We start from the raw sequence: 23,079 nt of genomic DNA on the forward strand, positions 1-23,079 counted from the left end.
TATTTCAAAAATTTCATTAGAAGAGATTGTTTTGATGTCCAAATATCTTTAAATTGATCATCCAAACATCAATATGTATAGACATGAAAAAAAAATAGAATTCAAGTTTTGAAAATAGTATATTCTGTAGTATACATTTTTGGACCATCAATTTTCAAGATTTTAAAGTTTTTATAGATATTTACAAGAAGCACTAAACTTTATAAATAAAAATAAAGTATATTTTGAGGCTATTACAAAGATTTTCAATGTTGAAATCACATTTTTTGATACTATTTGAGCGTAAGCTCTAATTTGATTGTTTAGAGCCCAGGCTCTTTACAAACGGCACCTCTTTAGAGAGAGAGAGCATTGAGAGGGAGATCAGAAGAGAGAGGAGGGGGGACCTAGAGAGAGAGAGAGGGAAAGGTTTGGAGAGAGGGGGAAAGTTTAGAGAGAGAGAGAGAGAGGGCAGGGAAAACAAGCCGTTGACAGCAGAAGATGCTTTGTCAGAGCGCTCCAACGATTCAAATTTACGAAACCCTAAACGCAAATATTGATTAAAAAAAGAGCCACAACGAACAAAGCTAAGACAATGAAGAAGAGAGAGAAAATTGAATCGCACTTTTCCCCCTCTCTCTCTCTAATTTTGCCCGTTCCCTCTCGCTGCTCTCTCTCTCTAGGAAGAATCTGCACGTTTCCCATGCACACTCTCTCTCTACACAACTCGTTTTTTCTCTCTCTAGAAATTGCACTTCGATTTTCTCACTGAAATTGCGTGTTTCCCTCTCTCTAGAAATCGCACTTTCCCTCTCATCCTCTCTCTCAAATTGTACACTTTCCTCTCTCTAGAATCGCAACCCCTTCTCTCTCTCTTTCTCTCTAATTGCACATTGTTCCTCTGTCTTTACGTGCAGAGATACACAGAGCAAAAGAATAAACAAACGAAGAAAGAAGAGAGAGAAAACGTCTTGGGCGGCCTCCCTCTCTCTCTCTACCTACACTCTCTCTGTACAGTTCCAAACCTTCTTCTTCCCTCCCATTTCAAACCCGCCATTATTACTTTCAAATCTGAACCCACTCTCTAATTCTAGATCCCTTTTTTCCTTTTCTTCCATGCTTGAACCCATGACGTTTCTCTCTCTAAGCTCACCACACATTGTTCTCAGATCTATGGAGGTTGCCCAATTGATCGATCACAATCTGTAGAAGAACCCAGTCAAAGAAAAGACCTACTTTAAAGACAGTCCTTTCTCATAATAATGGTTAGAGGTTCTTTTCTTTTTTGTTTGGTCTTTTAATCTATATTCTGTTATTTTTCTTCCTCTGCAACATCCCCCTTTTTTTTTTCTTTGAGAAACCATTGATCAGTAATGTTTCATAGCTTTTTTTCTACATTCAGCAGAATGGGCGGGAAACCACATTTCAATTTATTTATCTCTTTCTAAATTGTGTGTTTCGGTTCTTTTTCTTTATTTTTTTAATTGTTAGGTTTGGATGAACAAGACTTCACAGTCGAGGAACAAATTGATAAAGCCCCATTCAGGTTGTTTGATTTTTCATGGAGGTGCCACATTCAAATCTCAGTTTCTTCTTTGATTTTTTTTTTTTTGGGACTACCCGATTATAGGCACTTGCCAATGTATACAGTACTGTCCATTCTTATCTTATTTAGGTGTGTTTTTCATTTTTCAGTGGGTGTATTAGTTTTCCTCCCATTCTCTTGCTTAACCATTCTCTTCCCCTCTCTCTTTCATGTTATCTGTTCAGATTGGGTTTTTGTTTATTTTTTAACCAGTTGGATGCTAGGGAAATTCTTAATTCAGTTAATTTGTAATGAATAAAGACCATCCTATTAGTTAATGAAAATCTGGTGGCTTGAACTAGGACTTGGCAGGCTGCTTTGGTTGGAGCCAGACCCATGAGAACCTGCCAGGTTTTGTTATTATCATTAGTAGACTCGCCAGTCTGTTTGATATGACTCGGGTTCAGGACCCTAGCGAGTCTCACCCATGTCCTCCTTTTAAACCACTGGTCCTGTCATCCTAGTTATCAATCTTTGTTATCGGCAACTCTCTCTGTCTATCTACCTATCAATCTCTCTGTTTTTTTTGTGTGTGTGTGTGTTTCTTATCTATCTGTTCTTTCATGCTTGTGTATGTTTCTTTTTATTCTCAAATGGGGTCTTATTTAGGCCTTATAATTTAATTGAAGACTTATCGTTTTCTTAAATCCGATCCGTAGTAAGAAAAGCCATGATTCATTTTAGTAATTTTTTTTAATATGGTTTATATGGGTTGATTTCTACCATCTGATTTTGGAGACTTTTGAGATAGTATTTAGGCCAATTCTTGGATAAGATAACTCGAATTTTTTTTTTTTTCTGCCAATGCTATTCAGAAGCCATTTCTAAGAATCCTTGATGATTTACTATTTCAATTACTATGATTATTTAGTACCCAATCACTCTTTGCCATTTTTGTTTTTGGCTTTTCTTTGAGTAGGAAACAATGCATGCATGGGTTTCATTCGATCAACCTGCAGAGTTTTAATATTTGTATAAATGAAACCAGTATGACACATAGATTTATAAGAATGATACATATGTTGCCCAATTTATTTACTGAAGCTCAATTCGCCATTAATATATTTCCTAAATCACATTTTCTTCTATATCTTTTTATACCTTCAGTTTTCAGTTTCCTTTCCTCAGTTGTAGATGACTAGTATTTAGTACAATTTAGTATGCTTGAGTTACTAAACGTAGTTTCTTACTGTTTCAGCTGAAGGCTGTCTTTGTGAATCCTCTGGTGAAACTGCCACCATTTCCACCCTCGATAAAAAAGCAATCCATGATCATCGAAGTTTCAATGAAAGAGGAGAATATTTAAAAGAAATGGAAATCTCAGAACCAAGTTCGGTTACCACACAAGAACCCATAAAAGAAGGAATCCAACGAGTTGCTATTGCACAATGTAATCTCAGGAAAGTTGGCCAAGAGACCAATGGAGAAAGTTCATTGACTTTGGATTTGAAGAATAAAGGCAATGCTTCTCAAATTGTTGAAGATGAGTTTCAAGAGATAACCCCAGGGAAAAATGGTCTTTGCCTTTTAGGAGTTGCTGCTTGTTTGACTCTTGGGAATGGGGGAATTCTTCAAGAAATTAAGGACTCGGATAAGCAATCTCATTATCAGATGAAGTTAACCAATTCTTCTGATTTACCACCCTTAAATACTGATGCAGAAAAATCTACTCTGACTGTTTTGGATAAGATTCCTGAATCAAATTCAAGAAGTTGTCAACAAGAGTTTCGAAGTCTTTCTTTGGGCCTTCCACCCAAGATCCCAAATGTAGAACCAGTAAATCATTTTAGGCCGAGAGAAACATTTGACCATTTGAAAGGTCTAAACCATGAAAAGCTCAAAGACACATTTGACACAGAGTCGAGGGTTTCAGGGTGTGGGAGCTCTAAAGATCCCATTGAGAGGTGGCAGGCTCTGAAGCAGAATTCTAACCTTCTTTATTGTAACCGTGCTTCTATCTCTAGAAGGGCTTCATCAAATACTCGCCCCCATTCAAAGAAGGCAAAAAATGATGCATTTAAGCAACGACTAGAGCTTGCAAAGAAGGAACAGACAAATAGGTTTGCAAAGATAGCAGCCCCTAGTGGGCTTCTCTCTGGTCTCAATCCTGGGATAATAAACCATGTGAGGAACAGCAAACAGGTCCATTCCATAATTGAGGCAATGGTTAAGTCAGAGAAGGGCACCCATTTGCAAGGAGGAAACAGTGAGGTAAAGTCTAGCGAGAGAAAATGTAAATACCACGGGTTATTTTGTGATCAGGGAGTTGCAAGGCTCGACATGTCTGAAAATTCATCCATTACAAAGGGTGATGAACATACCCATGAATTGTTTGGGAGCAAAAGAACAGAAGACTGGGTTAATACTTGTGGGTTCTCAAGGGGTATAAATGATATGCATGCGTCATGGATAGAAGAGAAGCACCGTGCTGAAGGTTCTATTAAATCACAACCCCAAGAACGAGAAAGAAAACCACACTTCATGGATTTTCGACCAAACCTGTCTGTGTTGATGGAAAACACACGCTCTATGAAGGAATTCAGCACAAACCATGATAGCATAATTACTCTGTCTGTGAAAGGTCTGTATTCTGAGGCTTGATTCTGCATATGCTTTTTTTTGCATTCTTGATTGTTTGCTATAGACAGGCCCTGTTGAAAGGGAAAGAATACTCATGCATTGTGAAAATCAACGAAACAGTGGATGATGGAAGGTCAAAAGACTGGAACTTCGGATAAAATCCTGTTTTGGTGGGTCATCCATTATTTCATTGGATGGTCATGACCCTAATGGACAATGATTTTCCATAGTAATAATGTATCTTCCATATGTGAAAGTGTTCTTAAATGCTTGAGCTTGGTTTTCCCTCTATGTTATACTATTTTAGAATACTTAAAAGAAGAAAAATGCATAAATATTATCTATTTAATGTGGTTGATGAGAATAATCAGAGAAACAAGCAGAGATAGTTAAGACTGATGCGCAGGAATGTTTATTTGCAGCTGCTATGGTGGCTTCCCATTGGTTGGAGCTGCTTAGCATGGACATTTGTGGACGCCTTGCAGGTATAATTATCTGTTCCATTTGAAAAACTGTTTGTAGTTTATGCTTATTCTCATGGTGAAGGTAACTTTGTTCTATCTTCACGGTGTATTCTAAAAACTGTTTCTCATTCTTTAGGATAAGTGGCTATAATTAAATCATGGTTCATCACTGTCCATTGAAGTCATGAATGGTGGTGGATAGAGAGTGGGACCCAACGGAATAAGATATGATGCAAACTCGTTGTTCTCACTGAACCATTATCCATCTTGTCATTGGATGCCCTTGACATAAAGAATTACTGTTTCTCCATGCCAATAGGATTATAGTATACTTTAGCTATTCTTTATTGCGATTAATGATTCTTAACTGCAACTTAGTAAAGGGTGGTTAGCTATTCTTTATTGCGATTAATGATTCATGGTACTTCACTGCAACTTAGTAAGGGTGGAAACAGTGGAAAGAAATTTTAATAACGTAATCTAAGTTTTATGCACTTGTTTGTAACTGCAGCTCTGAAACGCAGCAAGATGAGAGTGAGGGATGCTATCCAAATGTTGCCTTCTATATTGCCCGGAGACATAAGCATGGCAAACCAGGGTACACCAGATCCACATTATGTGAGGTGGAGGTCTCTTTTTGATCAAATGGACAATGACCTTTCCGAGGAAGAAAGAAGCCTTGTAAGTTTGTCACATCCTATGCTACTCTTTGTTCCATCAATAATCACCGTATCTTTCATTTGTCTCAAACTTGCTTGTTCTTTCCAGTATGCGTACATAATGATTATGTCGAATTATGTCTTTTTGAGAAATCTAACTGTTCAGCAGTGTCTGGAAATTCTATGAATGTCTAAAAGGACTTCGATTCATTGTCCCTTGTTGTTTATTTGTGCAATTTGTACCATCTCTCTCTTTCCTAACATTGCTAATTTCTAAATTATAAATGCCGCACTGGCTGGGCACTTTGTGTATGTATGTGTGTACTATGTGTGTGCTCTCCTTCCCAACATTAACTTTTATAAACTCAAGTATGCTATCAATAATAAATTATAAACACCACATAGCCTGGACTTGTGTGTGTGTGTGTGTATGTGTGTGTGTTTGTGTATATTTCTATAAGCGCATTGGCCAAAACACGCAGTTAGAGGGATTTCTTTAGGCGGAAATTTTTCACATCTTTCATATGAAAAATAAACAATTTATAAAAAAAAATGATTTTGAGTTCTTGAAGGTTAACATTCACTAAAAATGGCAAACTGATTCCCCCCTTCTCTTTGCACTAAATGTTATATTTATTTTACTTAGATCTCCTAGATGAGAATATTGTGTTCAAAGTTTGGGGTCTAACAATCCCCTCTAGTTCAAAATGGCTTATGCTACAGAATAGGTACATTTTTTCCGCACTTATATTTATACTGTACATAATATAATATGCATTTAATGACAATGATATTCAAACTACAGGAGACCAATCAATATAAATATTAAAATTAGATGAGATGTACATTATTGTGAAATAATATCAATGCTAACAAATTAATCATGTATCCATTTGGTGTTAATTATTGACTTTCTTATTTGTCCACAAGGTTACATAAAATTGCTGACTTCACACAGTCGAGGAGCTAATTGATTTGGTTTAGCAGGATCTAGGTTTTCATTTGTAAGAACACAAGGCACAAAAGTCATCATCTTCAATGCCTTTTCCCAACTAATTGGGGTTGGCTAACATGTGGCACATAAGTGTCTAACAAAATTAAAATCTTGTAAAGTTTGTGAGTTTCTTGATTTGAAACTCTTAAACTGAGTACTTTTTTCCTTTGTAATACTTCTTTAATCCATTTGTTAGACATGGAAATACATAATATTTTCTTTAAATCAATGTCGAATGCTGCAACAAGCATTTCCCTCTTGAGTTGTTCTAGTTGTTCGGATTATCCTTGTAGTTTTCAACAGGTCTGGGTTCCAATTAAAGGGAAAGTATACTATTACATGGACCCTAAAAACAGTAATATAATAATATATAGGGGTCAACACTGATCAATGTGATGGTTGAAGGTGATGAAGAGAGTGAGACTGAACTTTGGATTGTCCTGTTCTTGTGAGTCCTCCTCCATCACCATTCATCTCATGGAATGCTGATGACCCCAATGGACTATGGTTTTTAATATTCCATTGATTCATAATTTATTTTCCCTTTGACAAAGCGACAAGATGGAAGAAAAGAAAAAGGTGATTTTGATAGTGCTAGAAACTCATTTCAGGAGAGCTGGCTGAGGCAGGTCAAAGAAATGCAATCGCATTGTGAACTTGGCCTGCTGTGCATGGATAAAGAAGGCTTAGATGGTCGGAAAAGGCCAAGGCTCTGTGAAGACTCCAGGTATGAAAGGTGCTATATTCCAAAAAGGGCCTAAACTTTCAACACTTACACTCCAAAGTAGACAAATATATATATATATATATATATATATATATATATATATATATATATATATATATATATATATATATATATATATATATATATATATAAATGTCAGGAATAGATGCTGTTATATTTTGTAAATTATTTTTTTTATATTTTTATTAGGTGCGCCTTGATAAGTAGAATGTATGATTAAAATTTTAAATGATTTGGATTTGTAGAAAAAAAATGAAAATTCAAATACAAAATGAGATCGTGACCATTGGATTGGGCTCAAATTCAATTTTGGCCGTTGGCTGACACACTGTAGCCTGTGGACTGACGTGAACTTTTCCCATATATATATATGTATATATATATATATATATATATATATATATATATATATATATATATATATATATATATATAAGGAGTCACTGTTGTACGTCCATACGCGAATGGCCCAAATTGAATCTGGGCTATTCTGTGGTCGATCTGAAGTTCACTGATGTCCGTTAGTGTTAGAATTTTAATTTTTTTTATACAAATCCAAATCACTTGAAATTTTGGGCGTGCGTTCTTCTCATCAAGGTGCACCTAATAAAAATATGAAAAAAATAATTCGCAAAAAAAAAATTGATCAAAATACCCCCTAAAATATTTTGGGGGTATTTTGATCAATTTATTTCATGTAAAATTGTTTTTTGATATTTTTTGTAGATTCGCCTATTTTTGAAGAACACAAGCCTAAAATTTCAAGTGATTTGGATTTGTAGAAAAAAGTTAGAATTGAAACACTGTCGGACATCCGTGATCATCAGATCGGCCCATATTCAATCTGGGCCGTAGGCATTTACCGTAGCAATACGCACTTAGGCGTACAACATCTTTTCCCATATATATATATATATATATATGGGTTTTGTTAGGCTACACCACTTTGTGGTGTATACCCTTAAAGTCCTCAACATTTTTGGACACTTAGGTACCCTTATCTTGGTGGTGTATACCCTTAAAGTTCTCAACATTTTTGGGCACTTAGATACCCTTATCTTATAGTATAGTAACTTTTAGTCTAGGGGTATTTTAAGCAATTAGTCAAGGGTAAAGTAAAAATTCCTAATAGCAACAAAATCATTTATTAACAATAGTGGACAATGACATAACCGACATGGTGTATTAATTATTCTTTAACTATTATAGAATGCCACTATTTCTTACAGAAATATCCATTCTATCCCTCTAAATGACCAAAACTACCCTTGCTTGGAAAATTTTGTATTACAATGCGAAGGTATCTAAGTGTCCAAAAATGTTGAGGAATTTAAGGGTATACACCACAAGTGGTGTAGCATAACAAGACCCTATGTATATCTGGAAAATGCTAGCGTAGGCCCACTAGCCTATAATTGCATATCGGCCCAACAGCCCAGATTGAATCTGGGCCGATCTGACGGACAATACCTAAGTCTATATTTTAATTTTAATTTTTTCTACAAATCCAAATCATGTAAAATTTTAGGTGTCTATTCTTCTCATCAACGGATACCTAATAAAAATATTAAAAAAATTATTTGCAAAATAAAAATTGATCAAAATACCCCTGTAATATTTCGGGGATATTTTGATCAATTTATTTTTTACGAAATATTTTTTTGATATTTTTATTGGATTCTAATATTTTTAAAGAACACATCCAAAATTTCAAATGATTTGGATTTATATAAAAAAAATTAAAACTCAAATACGAAATGCAATCGTGATTATTGGATCGGCTCAGATTCAATCTAAGCCGTTGGGCCTATATGTAGCTGTAGGCTAGTGGGCCTATGCCACCTATTTATATATAGGGAGCATCTATGCAATGCCTATGTTTGAAATGCCACAATGATTTCGCCCATAGGCCAATCACCATCCGAAAAAATCGTACGGCATGCGTCTGTCGGCAGCCACGGACCTAGCATGTCTGTGATAGATACCGTCATAGATATACTAGGTCTATGGCGGTCCAAAAATTCCCGTGGAACCACAATGGATGGCGCTGTTTGTTCGGGTCCGTTCGATAAACCGCCAAGGACATAGCAAGTTCTTGGCGGAGGCGAAACAACGTAGTATTTCGCCTATAGGCGATTTTTAGGTTTTTCCAAGTTAGTTTTGGGTGGGAATATTTTGTACAATACTTGCAAGAAAAATTGAACTTGTGGTAAGCATGGGGTGTTTTGTTTGGTGGACAAACATTTCCTTCAAGACTGGTGTTTGCAGAAGATTGTGGATTGTCCCAATGAAGAACAACCCCCATGCAGTTTTAACTTTGCAAAAGGAGTCTACCTATAACTGATTTTGATAGACATAACCTTGTCAAATAACATATTTAATGCACCAATATGACTGTTATTGCAAGGGGGTAGGATAATTATGTCCAAAACAGGTCTGGTGGAGGTTTGTGTACTCAGTAAGAAGCATGTTAACATCAGAGAGAGTGAGAGTTGTGAATAGTGATAAAATCATCTGTTTAGTGTAGCGATTGGCGTAAGTTTCAATATTTACATATAGCATAGTTCTTCAAATCCTCTACCATGTTTCTTACTTTTTGCATGATTAGATTGAGATAGTATCCCGAAATTTTCTTCGGTTTGTGCAGATTGAAAAGAGATAATAATACACTGGAGAGGGAATGCGCTGTGCGCGCAGCTGCTGCCTCCATCTACTCCACGTGCAACTTTGTGATGGCATCAGAAAACGTTTCCTGTTTCTAAGAATGTTCATTCTCCTCCAGTCTACATGGCTAATTTGTGTTATTCTTGATTTCTCTTTTTGAATTTCAGCCCTTAACATCCCAAGGTTGTATGTGTTATTGATCCTTTGAAATCTCTGATTTATGCCCATAAGGTCACTGAACCTCACTTTCCCTTCCCACCCTCTTTTTCTCTCTGCAATTTTATCAAGGCTTCTGTATTGTAGTCTCATGAGCTTTTTCATTTTATTTATCTTTTCCTGTCAAATTTGACAATTTCAATGTACAACTCATTGTTTCATGGAAAGGATTTGCTCAAGAATATGAAAACAGTGGAGGGTTCAATGTCTATATGGTGCTTTGTGAGCATTCAACGACTTGGTCTCACTTTGAATGAAAGTTATATGCTTTCTTTATTTCAAGAAAAGTAATTTTGCTCCAAGAGTATCAAATTTGCATTGCACAGTTTACAATCAGCATTATTAATATTACTCTAAGTAGTTTAAGAAAGAATTCATTATAATTAAAATAGAATGTATGGTGTAAGGATTTCATGCCCCTATGGAAGCATATACCGTCCATTTGCTCCCTCGGGCAAAACACGAGCAACGAATATTTTTTTATTTCAAATTTTGGGATCTAATGTCTAGAACCCAGTGACCAACCTCAAATAAAATCTAAAAGAAACAATGTTTGTCACAATCCACATGGATTCTAGGTTTCTAACCAACAAAATTTTTTGAGCATGTGTACTATTATTTTTTTAGCATGTATACAATTGTGCTTCTTGAGGAGAATAGTTCACTTTTACTCCATATGGTCAGAAGACCTACTTGGAAGGATTTTCAGATTTTGGGGATTACTTAAGAATTATTAGATGATTATTCTAACAAGAAAAAAAGAAATTTGAGTTTTCTAACCCTTAGATCGCCCCATCTAAAATTTGGGTGGCCTTTATTCAAACTTGAGTCATTTTTTTTTTAAGTGCATGGAGGGTACAATTAGGAAAAATTAATTTATTACGGTTATGGCTGGGAATGGGAACCTTGGCCCTTTAAGGGCTGGGCCAATTGCACTGGGTAAAATTTAAGGAAAACAAACTAAAAGGCATGAAAAAATAAGGGCTGAACTGAGCTAAACAGGGCCGGGCCTGTCTTAGGCTCTTGGCCTGGCCCAAACCCTAGATTTTCAAACTTGCATGGGCCACCTGGACCCGTTGCTGCCCCTAATTGTGGTTAATCTATGGATTGAAGAGGTTAGATCCATAAAATTTGGGGTCCTAAAATTAATTTTAGGTGGGATATTACCTAAGGGAGTATGTAGACAGTATACTTCTGCAGGAGTATAATATCTTTTGGCAAAAAAAATTTGTCCAAGTAGTTTCTTCTTTTTTTTCACATCTTGGATAAGTGATTATTATGGGAGCATTATGTATGTAAACTAGAATAGTGTCAACTATTGCATTATACAGTTCTAGATCATCGTTTGACAACTAGATTCACCTAAGGAACCTTCTTCGAGAAAATGATGTTTACCTCATGATATACTTAATTTCAATTCTTTTAGATCAAAATTGGATTATGCATGTGAATTTCATTCATGCCATATTAGCTGTTTTAATAGGGTAGTTTTTCAAAACAAATTAATGAAAAATGGCTATGGGCCATAATCTCCACTTATTTACCCAAATAAAGAAAAAATGGGAAATTATCAAAAATATGCTTTAATTTTTAGATTATTAAAAATAAATCCCAAGTTTTTTAAAACCTCATCCATACCCTTTTTTTCTCTTTTTGCATTTTTTTTTACCAAAATAGCATTCATGGTCGTCTTAAAACCGTAAAACATCACACGGTAGACTCACTACCGTGATGGTCATAGGCGGTTTAATGTTTTGAGGTATCACGGCCCTTAAACAGCCATGATGGTCGTTAGGAGGCATCACGGCACTCAAAAAGTTGTGATGGTCATTACGACAGTATGGCACTTAAAAAGCCGTGATGCTTAGGCAAGAGTATAACTATTAAATTACAACTGTGATAATTCAACAAACCGTCACAGTTCTTTAAGTGCCGTGATGTTTAAAAAACCTATATTCGATTTACAATCCGTCATGGCCATCACGGTTTTCAATAGACTATGATGCCTTCAAAAGTTCTAAGACTACTATAAAAGCTATTTTCGTCCACTCACCCATAAAAGAAATATGAATGAGATTTTAAAAAGTCTAGGGTTTACTTTCAATAATCGAATAATTTTGGTATATTTTTTATAAGGGAAAAGTTTATATAAAGTTGCAACCTTAAAATGTAGAATCACATATGCATCTCAAAAATCTATCAAAAAATGTTGTTTTAATGTTGAAAATTCCCTCTAATCAATCATCTCGACATCGAGATCTATGAATATGAAAAAAAAAAGTTTTTAAATCTCGGAAATAGTGCATCTTGCAACACATTATCTAGACCGTCCATTTTCAAGATTTTCATATATTTATAAATCTACTTGATTTTAACCATTTTTGGAATTTAAAATTTTCTAATTAGGTATGAAAATAGATTTTAAGATAATACTAATATCTTTTTACAACAGAATTACATGTTATGATAAAATTTTAAGGTGCACTTTAATTGAATTGTTTAAGGTTGCAACCTTATAAAAACTGCACCGTTTTTATAATTTTCTATGAAAAAAAAAGAGAAGTTCTAATAAGATAATTTTTCAAAGGTAATATATATTGAGATCATTTATCTTTGTTACAAGGCTCTTACAATTATTTCTAGTCATTAGATTCCACATTGGATGGCTTGAGATGTGTCAAGAAGTTTGATTAATTATTTTTTTAGAGATTTAAATCTAGTCAATAACACTCTTACAACGCCATGATTTGAAATATCAAGGACAATTTTGCAACATCTTTGTACCAAAATTCGGTAGTCTCTTTGTATACGTTTCCTTTTCCAAAATACACGTTATCATAAGTATTCATACTCTTTCAACTATTCGACTCATGATCTACTTTTGGGCCTTTTGAAATCAAATCAAAAGATACAAGTAAATTAACAGATAGTTCATCTCTAAGGGCATTTTGATGCATTATATTGCTCATTACAATTGAGTCTTTTAGAGGCATCCTAATGGTTACTTGAATATTACCCGGGTATGTTATTTTCAATGCTGAGAAACATGAAAGATATGGACAAACACATTAACCCCAAGTACATTGCCACCAAATTTACAGAAAAAGAAATAGGGATAATCTCATGCACATCCACCTTTTAGATTTATGTAATATAACAGCCTAATTTGAAATGGACAATTGTTTAATGGGGGCCGCCCCATTTCTACAACATGCGGTCCCAAGGTATAAAACATCCATTTTAACGATGGATGCAAACAGGTAGTCCATCTAAAAACAATTGAAATTAACGGTCCAAATGTTTTTTTAATAGAATTATTATTTTTAATTTCCAAAATTTATTTATTTATTCATATTCATGATGTCCATATTAAAGATTATATGTCCTTAAAAATTAAGTCCAAAAATCCATCTCAAAAATAGATTTTTTAGAGTCTACATGGACTCGTAGAAACCACGCCCATTCGAAATTATTGTTTTGTCAGAGAGATGCCTCATCATAAAACAAATCAAAGTTTTACTCCAAGCACTCCCTGTGATATACTAGAAGACCGATCACTGTAAAATTACTGCAAAATTGTTAACTAAAGCAGTTACAAATCAGTGCCTCATGACTGTTAATTTGTTCCAATGGAACTGAGATGCCGACAAAGGACATAAGGAGTTAGCAATCGAAAATATGGCCCCTAAATGCATAGTTTGAAGTGGAGTGAATCTCTGTTGATCAAATGTGAGATTCCATCTCATTAAATGCATCAATTCCATTGATGAAGAGGGGGCGTCAGGAGTTTGCTGAGAAGCTCGAGTACTTGCATGATACTGAAATAAGCAGCCTAAATACTGGGAACTGAGAGGCATTGTATACATACAACTTTATTAGCAGTAAGGCATCAAACAGCTCAGGTATCTTAGATTTAAGAGTAGCAAAGCTCAAGACTAGTTTAATACGTTTACCAAGTGAAAAATAAAAATGCTCTCTCACTCACACGCACACATGTAGTAGATGCTATTTGTTCTTTTCACGCAGAAACAGCTATCAGCCTACACCATCGCTCTCTTGGATACAGAGAGAGAGAGAGAGAGAGAGAGAGAAAGAGATTTGAAGACAAAAGGCACAAGAGTAGTTCTTTCAATTTCAGCAAAATGAATGTGGCAATAGTAATTTCATCGAACCAAACTGACTGGTCTCTTGGTAGCTGCCCCCAACCTTATTTTACAGTAGGGCGCATGTTAACTGTGACATGCTCAACACAATATGCAGTCAGTATATGCTTACCCATGCACTAAAGCCAGTTTGGGCTGATGGCCTTGTTTGACTTCTCAGTGGGAGGGCGATGCTCCCCAACTTTGGCCAAAGAACGATATTGAAGCTTCACACTCTCAGCATTATCCAGTGTTTTCACAACATACCTATGATATCATAGAAAAGGATAATTGAAAATAGTCCAACCATTTAAAGCCAATCATGCCTATGGAAACAAAGCCAACAAGAGAGGCAGAGATATTACGTCAAATTATAGCATAAATTTCTGGCCCTCAGACATATATAAAGGTTCCGAAGCAAAGGAGTATCAATGTGCTAAATTTAACTTTCTCATCAACAAAATATCTCTTCCATGAGGGAAACTAATTTAAAAAGGGAAACCTACCATGATACAATAAACAATGGAAAACCAGAACTTATTTGGGTCATAACAGCCTAATGAAGCAATTTACAGTGACAAAAGAGTTTGCCATCATAAACCAATGGAAAATGGTTTTCCATTGTCCATTGGACTATAATATACTTTCACTTTTTCGTCTCACTAAACTATGGTCATATTCACCGGATGTGTTTGTGTTAACAACGTACTGGTGCTCGAGAAAGCCCAAGCGAACCCATGAAAGAAAATAGCCAAGAGATTGAGAAAGAAACTCAAATGGAGCAAAAAGATTCTCCAAAATTAACTGACCATCCATTTAAGCACTGAGTCGTTACGATAGCCTCGCGCCCAACAAATCTCTGTGGTGTCCTCTTGTTTCCCTGAGCCAAAGTTCTTCAGGATAATTCTATGGGGTAAACCAAAAATTTGAACTCATGGATCTGGAGACTGTACCGAACCTTGATAATGACACGGTCACTAACTGCAAATGGGAACTGAACGCCTTTCCCTCTAGAATAATCCATCGGCAATGGTTCGCCATAACTAGATTTCTCCTGAAAAATGAGAAAAGGTAAAAGACCACATTACTCCCCTATTTAGAGAGAATATGATATTTTTCTTCTATTGAATAATAAATCAAAGTCAAGAAATAAAAAATTAGAAGCATTCTCAAACAAGGCAAGGCATAGAACTAGATTAGAATTAAGGAAAGTATCCTGACAGTAGTCAAAACACCTATGTAGATCATGCAGGCGGTCCAGAAACTTGGCAATATCATGACAGTAGCTAGACCTATCAATTTTTTAAAATAATGATTACAACAGTTATCCAGTGTTCAACATACAGGATCAAGTAAAGGCATATGGTAAAATAACCAAGGGGAAGGGGTCAAAATAGTAAAGTTCAAACTATTTGGCAAGTCTAGGTAAGTTTCTGGACAACCTGCATGACCCATGGAGATGTTCCAGCCACTTCCAAGTATTGTCTGACAATTTCCTAGAAACTATAGCAAGCAAGAAGCCTTTCTACTGGGATAAACCTGTTCAAATCTCTCTCTTCTCCTTTTGAATATTTTAGATGACTGCAACTCTTCTTCCCTTCGAAAGGCTCGAACTGCAATACGAAGTGCTGTGCATAAAAAGGTAGAAAACTTAGAGAGAGATGATAACATAGACAAGAGTAAATACTTTGATGACATTTACATTAAAAAAAGAAGAAAATAGAGTACATATTTAGATGAAGGGGCTTATAGCCAGATTATCAGATTCCAGAATTCAGTTGAATATGCTTGAAACAAATAGAAACCCTTCCCACCCTGGTGCTTTCTGCTGGTTGCCACCCAGAGTGGAAAATAATTTACGACCAAAATAATTAAGAAAAAATCATTTCTCCAAAAAGTTCGAGACTAAATCAAATGGCTAGTTCAACGAGGTCCCTGAACATGCAAATAATTTCAAATAGAACAAGTACCTTTCCAAAAATAGAATGCGGTTGTTTTCATAGAAGACCAATGAGACATGACTTCAATATAGTACCAGGTAAGCCGATTTCAGATGCATTTATTCATGACTACACTTGCTAAGTGACCAAGCACAATTAAATTTAAAATAATGACACTTCCAAAAGATAATTACATAGGAACCACGTAAAAGCCAACAAACCATATCAACAGAAGTGATGCCCATAGGCAACAAAACTAATTATTTTCTCGGTTAGTATCTCAACCATTGAGTACTGACCCAAGGCATAAAGGAAATCTTCACACAAGTACTCATACCAAGGTTTGGAGCCATTGAGTCCGCAGAGATAGGCTGACCACAAGTATAGCAAGCTTGCTGCACATACAAAGGTAAGAGAACATGTCATCATGTAAAGAGGAGTATATACAGGCATAGAATACGTGACTGAAATAGTTTTGAGAGCTTAGATAACCAATGTTACATGTATTTATAAATAAATAAAAAGAGACAATGTTACAAACTGTTGTTTCCATAAACATAAAATTTATCTACAAAATCTAGAGCAACCTAGACATTCCTAATTATTGGCATCTCCAGAGATAATGGCAGAATGGAATCTGTGACTTCGGCAACGCAGAGCAAATCTCTTGCAAGCTTGCTAAGATTGCCGAAAACGTCATCTTGTCATAGAGACTTCCTTGGAGGAGTACAGAATAGACTCGGTATAATGCATCGCCAACCGTTAATTTTGGATGCTCTTTTGAAGTTATTCTGCCTGAAAGTATAATGTAACATGTTACTTTGGTAAGTACCATGCAAGGTTTGTGCATAATAGTGCTAAGCATTTCCCTGAGAGGTCTCTTGGAGGATATACAGCTAAAGACTACTATCCTTTTTTTCTCAGACTCATGATCATAAAAGCTTCAATCTTTCTACAGTTAAACATTGTGGATCAGTTAGAATCTTTCTCAATTTAGAGTTCTTGACAGAGTTTCTCCAATAATCAATCAAGATTGTTTTTGTGTACCTGTTTACGTTTTTGCATGGACTTTCATAGACATCCCTCTTTATATAGAAAACCCCTAGTTGCAAAAGAACAACATTTTTGTCTTTGTGACCCATTTGGATCCCTGGATAAATTTTGTCTAGAAAAAACTAGTTCCTGTGAAATAAATTTCTTGAGAAAAATATTTCTTTTAAAGTGGATTTTTACTGTCTGGATAGCATCTGGATGCAACCTGGATACATTTCTACCTAGAAAAACGGGTAAGTGCAAGGAATCCCTAGGGAGGAAACATGGTAGAGAATAGAGATAAGAGAGATAGGGAAATGAATGGAACAAGATGGAAGTAGAAAGAGATTTCTTTGAATGGGAAAAGACAGAGAGAGGAGGAGAAACAAAAACATAAGGATTTTCGGGAGAGAGAGAGAGAGAGAGAGAGAGAGGAGGGGCGAGGGTAGAGGTGGGAAGGGATTGCCCTTTTTGTCACGTTTGTTCTCTTTTCTTTTTTTGCTCTGTTCCTAAAGGAAACTAGACAAGGAAGATAATTTTTTAGCTTGTGGGGAGCAAAACAATTTTCGTGTTTTGGGCTCAAAAAAATATTTGGGTTAAAAATAGAGAAAACAATTTCTGGCAGAAACACATTTCCACCCTAAATTTTGGATCCAAAAGGCAGAAATGGGCAATCTATCCACAAAACTATTTCCCAGAAATCAGTTCGCAAGGATCCAAACAGCCCCTTGATGTCAATTATTTCTTCTTGATCCAACCCACATATTGTGAATTCAAATCAGTGCTTCCAGGAAACCTCAACTCTTGTAATGTCAATAGCTTCAATTCTTATATGAGCTAATCTTTACCTGTCATATGAGGAAAGTGAATCCATTGACTAATACAATAAAATCTTATTTCCCCAAGATACACAGAGTAAGAAGGATAAGAAAAACAGGATGACGGGATTAATGCCTCAATCCTTAACTAAAAAGGCAATAACTAACATAGGGGCCACCATACAAGCAATTATATGTATTGTTTAACATAAATTCTATGGACTTGTGAACTTCAAAGCCAATAAAAGCAAGGAAAATACACAGAACATAACCAATGGTGAAATGACTTGAATATAAGTGCAAGTACTAATCCAGCTCAAGATGTAAGAGGAAGTTTCGACAGCTAATAAGAAAATAAAGCATTTTAATCCTTCTCTAATATAAAGAGGGCAAGCAAGAAACAATAATAGATTACACGCTACAAACGCACCGCTCTAAGAACATGTTGTATTCCACCACTTCCGAAGGAATGCCCACAAGATAATATCATTGCATCATCCATGAGAATCCCTCTAGATAGCCACAATTCAGAAAAAGGAAAAATCAGGAGATGATCTTTGCGTAATAAAGACCTAATCAAATCAAATAACAAATGAAAACTGCAAGTAGAATTAAGGATGAAAGTTTGTGAGTGTATTCCTATAACTGCATGTTCATGTTAATGGAAGCTTCAAAACAACATGTGCAACAATAGTGTCATCCAAATTCAACACCAGTATGCTTGACATAGTCTTTCAACAAAAGAGAGATCAAACACTAAATGTCGAAATTAGCACATTTTATTGCTTCACTAAATTTCTGAAATCAACTGCTAGGAGACTGTTTGTCCAATATTTTGTTTCTTTTTCCTTTTTTCTTTTTTAACATGTAAACTAAACACATTTGACAGAGTAGAGAAATATTTGGATTTTGGAGTATTCGTTCACATAACAATAAAGGTAAAAAAAAGAAAGGATGCAAGGATGCACTCATGCATACATGGCCATGAAGAAAATCAGTTTTTATGTCAAGTTGAAGGCTCGTTCAATTATAACTCACAAATTTCATGTAATCAAAAAATGTAATGGAGGATACATAGAAGCACAGTTGTACAATTGTATTGTCGTACAAGAGCTTTAAAAAAAGAAAGAAAAAAAAATAAAAAACAAAATCACATGACATGCCCATAAAGAGTGCCATGTGCCCCATATAGTCTTGGTGGACCAATACTGATGGTATCACGACCATCTAAGCCTCATTAAATAAAACTTTGGCATAGCAAATGAATGAGAAAAATTAGAGATCATCATGCTACCAAGTGGTCGTCACCTAAATCACATGATGATACCTTAAATAGCATAGTTACTTAACACTGCAAGACACATGCAATAATGTCAAATTATTTACTCACTAGTCCTATGCCAACTAAATATCATAATAACAAATGACTAGATAATATCCATGCCTGATCATGCAATTCACCATTGAGGGGACTCAAATGAATATGAAAATTTTAACAAACCTGTCGAAAGACAGAACGAGCAAGAGACTTACGTGACAGGGTCTGAAAATATACGCCTCAAAGTGTCATTAGAGTCGTTTGACAAAGCTAAATCCTTTCTCCCGCTAAACCCACATGATCCGTTGTCCCCTTGAGAAAGAGATGAACCCAACCCATGTGATGTTCGTGAAAAGTAACCATCGTGCTCTGCAACAGTTATTGCATTATCATAACGACGCCCAAATCTAAAATGTAAATGTTGACTCGAGCTTCCTCTAATATTGTTCGAAGATTGAACGATAGGATCATTTACCAAACCACCACGATTAGACCCTGAAACATAAAAAATTGATGTTATTGATCATGGCGGTGATAAGGGAATTGGAATTGCTATTTGCAGTTTTGCACCCATATTTTCACTATACCCACACAGAACTCATGGAAACCTTCAAAAAAACAAACTGGCTTTAATTTCCACCCATCGACATAGGTCCAGACAGCAAAAGTATAGCAATATCCTAATAATGAATATGATGACAAGGATGAGGATAGATGCAAAGGGGAGCAAATATGAAGTACAAAAGATTCATATGGAAAAAGCATAATCAACAAGAAAAAAAAAAATTCAGACTACGCTTCCATAAAAATGCAAGTACTCAAAAAACCAAGTGCAGTTCATAGTGTGAGTGCTCCTATTTGTGATGTTTTACTTTAACCAACCCAGCAATGGTTTCCAATACTTCAGTGGTGGAAAAATACTACAAAAGTACAAATTAATTTGTTTACAGGAACTTGAAATGTTTACACCATAGAGATAAATTCTTTCTTTGATAACTGAACGTTTGTGCATTAATTTTCTTCTTTTTTTTTTTTGAAAGTGTTAACGTAACATTTGTTCATTAATTTAAGGAAGCACGAAACAAGTTCTACTCACAAACAAACAAGTTGTAAATAACAAATGAAATAAAAGGAAAAAAAAAACAAAGAGGGGAAAAGAAATTGCAGTTACAAATTAATCTGTTTACAGAAACTTGAAATGTTTACACCCTAGAGATGAATTCTTTCTTTGATAACTGAACGTTTGTTCATTAATTTGAGGAAGCACACAACCAGTTCGACTCACAAACAAACACACAAACAAGATGTAAATAATAAATGAAATAAAAAGAAAAAAAAAAAAAGAGGGAAGAAGGAATTCCAGTTATCTAACCAACAAACCACCCTAGATGATTAAATTTGCAATTTCTAAAATTGCATAACAAAAAAACAACAAGTTTTTATGGATGAGATAATGAAATAGGATTGTGAAAGTATCAAACCGACAAGCATATTAGATAATCCAAATTGCAAATTCCAAGTGTGTTCACAGCAGATGATGCTGAATTCAAATTCCAAAAATGTGCCCCAATTCAAAAAATGGGGTGGAACCAAGAGATGATATCAAGACATAATCACACAACTTTGATTAAATTCCCTTGATCAAAGGATCAATTTCTAACTAATGATTCCATAAATGGTCAAATTCACAATTCTCAAAGTAGCTCATAAGGAGGAAGCCCATTGAAGCTCATAAATAGATTCTGTTAAATTTCTATCGCAGTTTTCATAATCACTAGCTTAACATTGTAATTAACAATGTACACTCCAGCACCATAGAAGTAATAGAACCATAATAAAAAATTATTCACTACTAAACAACAGCAACAAGAACAACAATAACAAGAACAACAATAATTATAATAACAACAATAATAGTAGTAGTAGTAGTAGAAGAATAGCAAGTAACTGAATTTGGAGCTCATAGATTAACATATACAATTGCATATATGCATAGAAAATAATGAAAAAAAACAGTAGTGCAGTAATAGATAATCATCAAAATTAAAACTAAACATAGATAATTAAGTGTAACTTATCAATAAAAAATAAAAACCAACTAATAATAAAACTCGCAATTAAATATGCAACTTATTTACAAAAAGCAAAAAAACAACAACCAATAATCAAATTCACAACCAAACATGGAGATCAATGACAAAAAGTAAAAAGACAACAACTACTAATCAAACTTAAAACTAAATGAAGAGATTAATTACAAAAATAAAAAACAGTAACAAATAATTAAACTCCCAACTAAATAAACAGATTAACTACAAAAATAAATTGGATTGAGAATTTACTCAGTATACCTAAAGCCGAATGACTCCTCCCCAAATTCCCTATATCTCGATCCAGCCCCTCCTTCTGAAACCCCTCCGAGCTCCCATTATTTCCACAGTCATTTTTTGGCACCGAAATCTCGGCCGACGATGACTCGTGCCTCTCGCCATGGCCATCATCCCCGTCATCATCACCATCGTCCTCGTCATCATCGTCATCATGCCCATCATCACCTTCATCATCATCGTCATCATCATCATCGGTATCACGGCTGTTGTCTTCTCTGGCGGACCATTCCTGGCCTTGCGGCTGGGGGATTTCGCCGGAGCTTCTCAGGCTGCCGTTGCCGTTGATTTCTCCGGAATCTAGGGCGCCACCGCCATCGTGCGGCTGGAAGTAGAACCGCTCTCGGTCGCTGGGAAACAGCTTCCGGTCGCCGAAACCGCTCATGAAAACCGCCTGTGGTTTTTTGCTCGTGATTTCAGGGAGAGAGAGAGAGAGAAGCGCGAGAGGGAGAGAGAGTGTGCCAAATGAATAAAAAAGGTTGTCTTTACTCCAAAATTCTTTCTAGAAAACAAAAAAAACATATGATTCACCCTTTTTTAATGAAATGACAAAATGGTCCAAATGTATAACTAATTAGAAAACTTTTTAGCAAAATAATAAAGCAATTATATCCTTCTAATTAAGGCTGTGGTTTCCATAAGATTACAAGTTTAAATAATACAATTACGGCACACCTCTAAATTTTATCATAAACATAATTTTAATTAAAAATTTATTAGGATGGCTTGAGAATCTATTTTTATCTTTAATTATACAATTTTAAACTGTAAAAATAGTTCAAATCAAGCATTTATAAACATACAAAAATCTTGAAAATAGACGGTCTAGATAATGGGTTGCAAGATACACTATTTCGCAAACTCGAAAATCTTTTTTTCTTTGGAAAAATTACAAAAAACACTCTAAAATGTACTATCTATACAACTTACCCACCTCATTCTTTTCTCTCATTTTTTTTTCTCTAAATAATATTTTCTCACAAAAACCCCCAAGGTAAAAAGTTGTTATTTTTTGGATGAAAATGCCCTTCACGTACAAACCAAATCAATTCACGGGTACCACGTAGCGTACTGCCGAAGCACGTTCTCATAATGCCGGAGCGCTTGTTTATATTGTCGGAGTGCAGTCCTCCATTGCCAGAGCGTTGTGGCTCCAAATACTTCATTGCCAAAGCGTTGTGGCTCCAAAGACTTCATTGCCGGAGCGTTGTGGCTTCAGAGACTTCATTACCAGAGCGAAATACCGGAGCATATCTTTGCACTATTAGAGCGAGTTCTCATAATGCCGGAGCGTTATGGCTCTGACCTGCATTGCTCGAGTGCATGTTTGTATTGTTATAGCGCATATAAAAATAGGAGAGAGAATGTTGTGTGAAAACAAGGAAGGGTAGTTTAGTATTATTTCATGCTACTTTTGGGTTGGGGGTATTTACGAGGAAAGGTTGTTTGAAAAAAAAATGAGAGAAAAGATTGGGTGGGGTAAATTGCATAAATAGTCCATTTTAAAGTGTTTTTTGTAATTTTCTTTTGTTCTTTTTGTATTCGTACATCTT

General features: G+C 35.3%; 2 protein-coding genes across 4 annotated transcripts; one reads left to right on the forward strand and one right to left on the reverse strand.

Annotated features, from left to right (window-relative positions):
• The first annotated feature begins 562 nt into the window (after positions 1 to 562).
• On the forward strand, positions 563 to 10,098 carry LOC18432313 (cation-transporting ATPase). Of its 3 annotated transcripts, none has more exons than XM_088845613.1 (7): positions 563 to 1,244; positions 1,471 to 1,525; positions 2,763 to 4,145; positions 4,567 to 4,629; positions 5,120 to 5,289; positions 6,873 to 6,988; positions 9,657 to 10,098. In XM_088845613.1, the coding sequence occupies exons 1-7, from the start codon at positions 1,242 to 1,244 to the stop codon at positions 9,769 to 9,771; spliced, it is 1,905 nt and encodes a 634-aa protein (XP_088701739.1). In that variant the 5' UTR covers positions 563 to 1,241; the 3' UTR covers positions 9,772 to 10,098. The 3 variants fall into 3 exon arrangements, with proteins under 3 accessions (XP_088701739.1, XP_088701740.1, XP_088701738.1); XM_088845612.1 differs by having other exon boundaries at positions 596 to 1,244; positions 1,471 to 1,546; XM_088845614.1 differs by lacking the exon at positions 1,471 to 1,525 and having other exon boundaries at positions 568 to 1,244.
• Positions 10,099 to 13,429: 3,331 nt separating this feature from the next.
• LOC18432315 (RING/U-box superfamily protein) lies at positions 13,430 to 21,968 on the reverse strand. The gene is made up of 9 exons (XM_011624357.3): positions 21,491 to 21,968; positions 19,355 to 19,634; positions 18,252 to 18,333; positions 16,309 to 16,366; positions 15,571 to 15,659; positions 14,990 to 15,085; positions 14,841 to 14,911; positions 14,165 to 14,298; positions 13,430 to 13,735 (listed from the first exon to the last, which is right to left on the reverse strand). Exons 1-8 carry the CDS (start codon positions 21,909 to 21,911, stop codon positions 14,172 to 14,174), a joined length of 1,224 nt encoding a protein of 407 aa, XP_011622659.1. The 5' UTR covers positions 21,912 to 21,968; the 3' UTR covers positions 13,430 to 13,735; positions 14,165 to 14,171.
• Between the last annotated feature and the right edge of the window lie 1,111 nt (positions 21,969 to 23,079).

The sequence above is a fragment of the Amborella trichopoda genome, chromosome 8, assembly GCF_054954075.1.
Source record: "Amborella trichopoda isolate Santa Cruz 75 chromosome 8, AtrichopodaSantaCruz75HAP2 v2.0, whole genome shotgun sequence".
In the NCBI taxonomy this organism is placed as follows: Eukaryota; Viridiplantae; Streptophyta; class Magnoliopsida; order Amborellales; family Amborellaceae; genus Amborella; species Amborella trichopoda.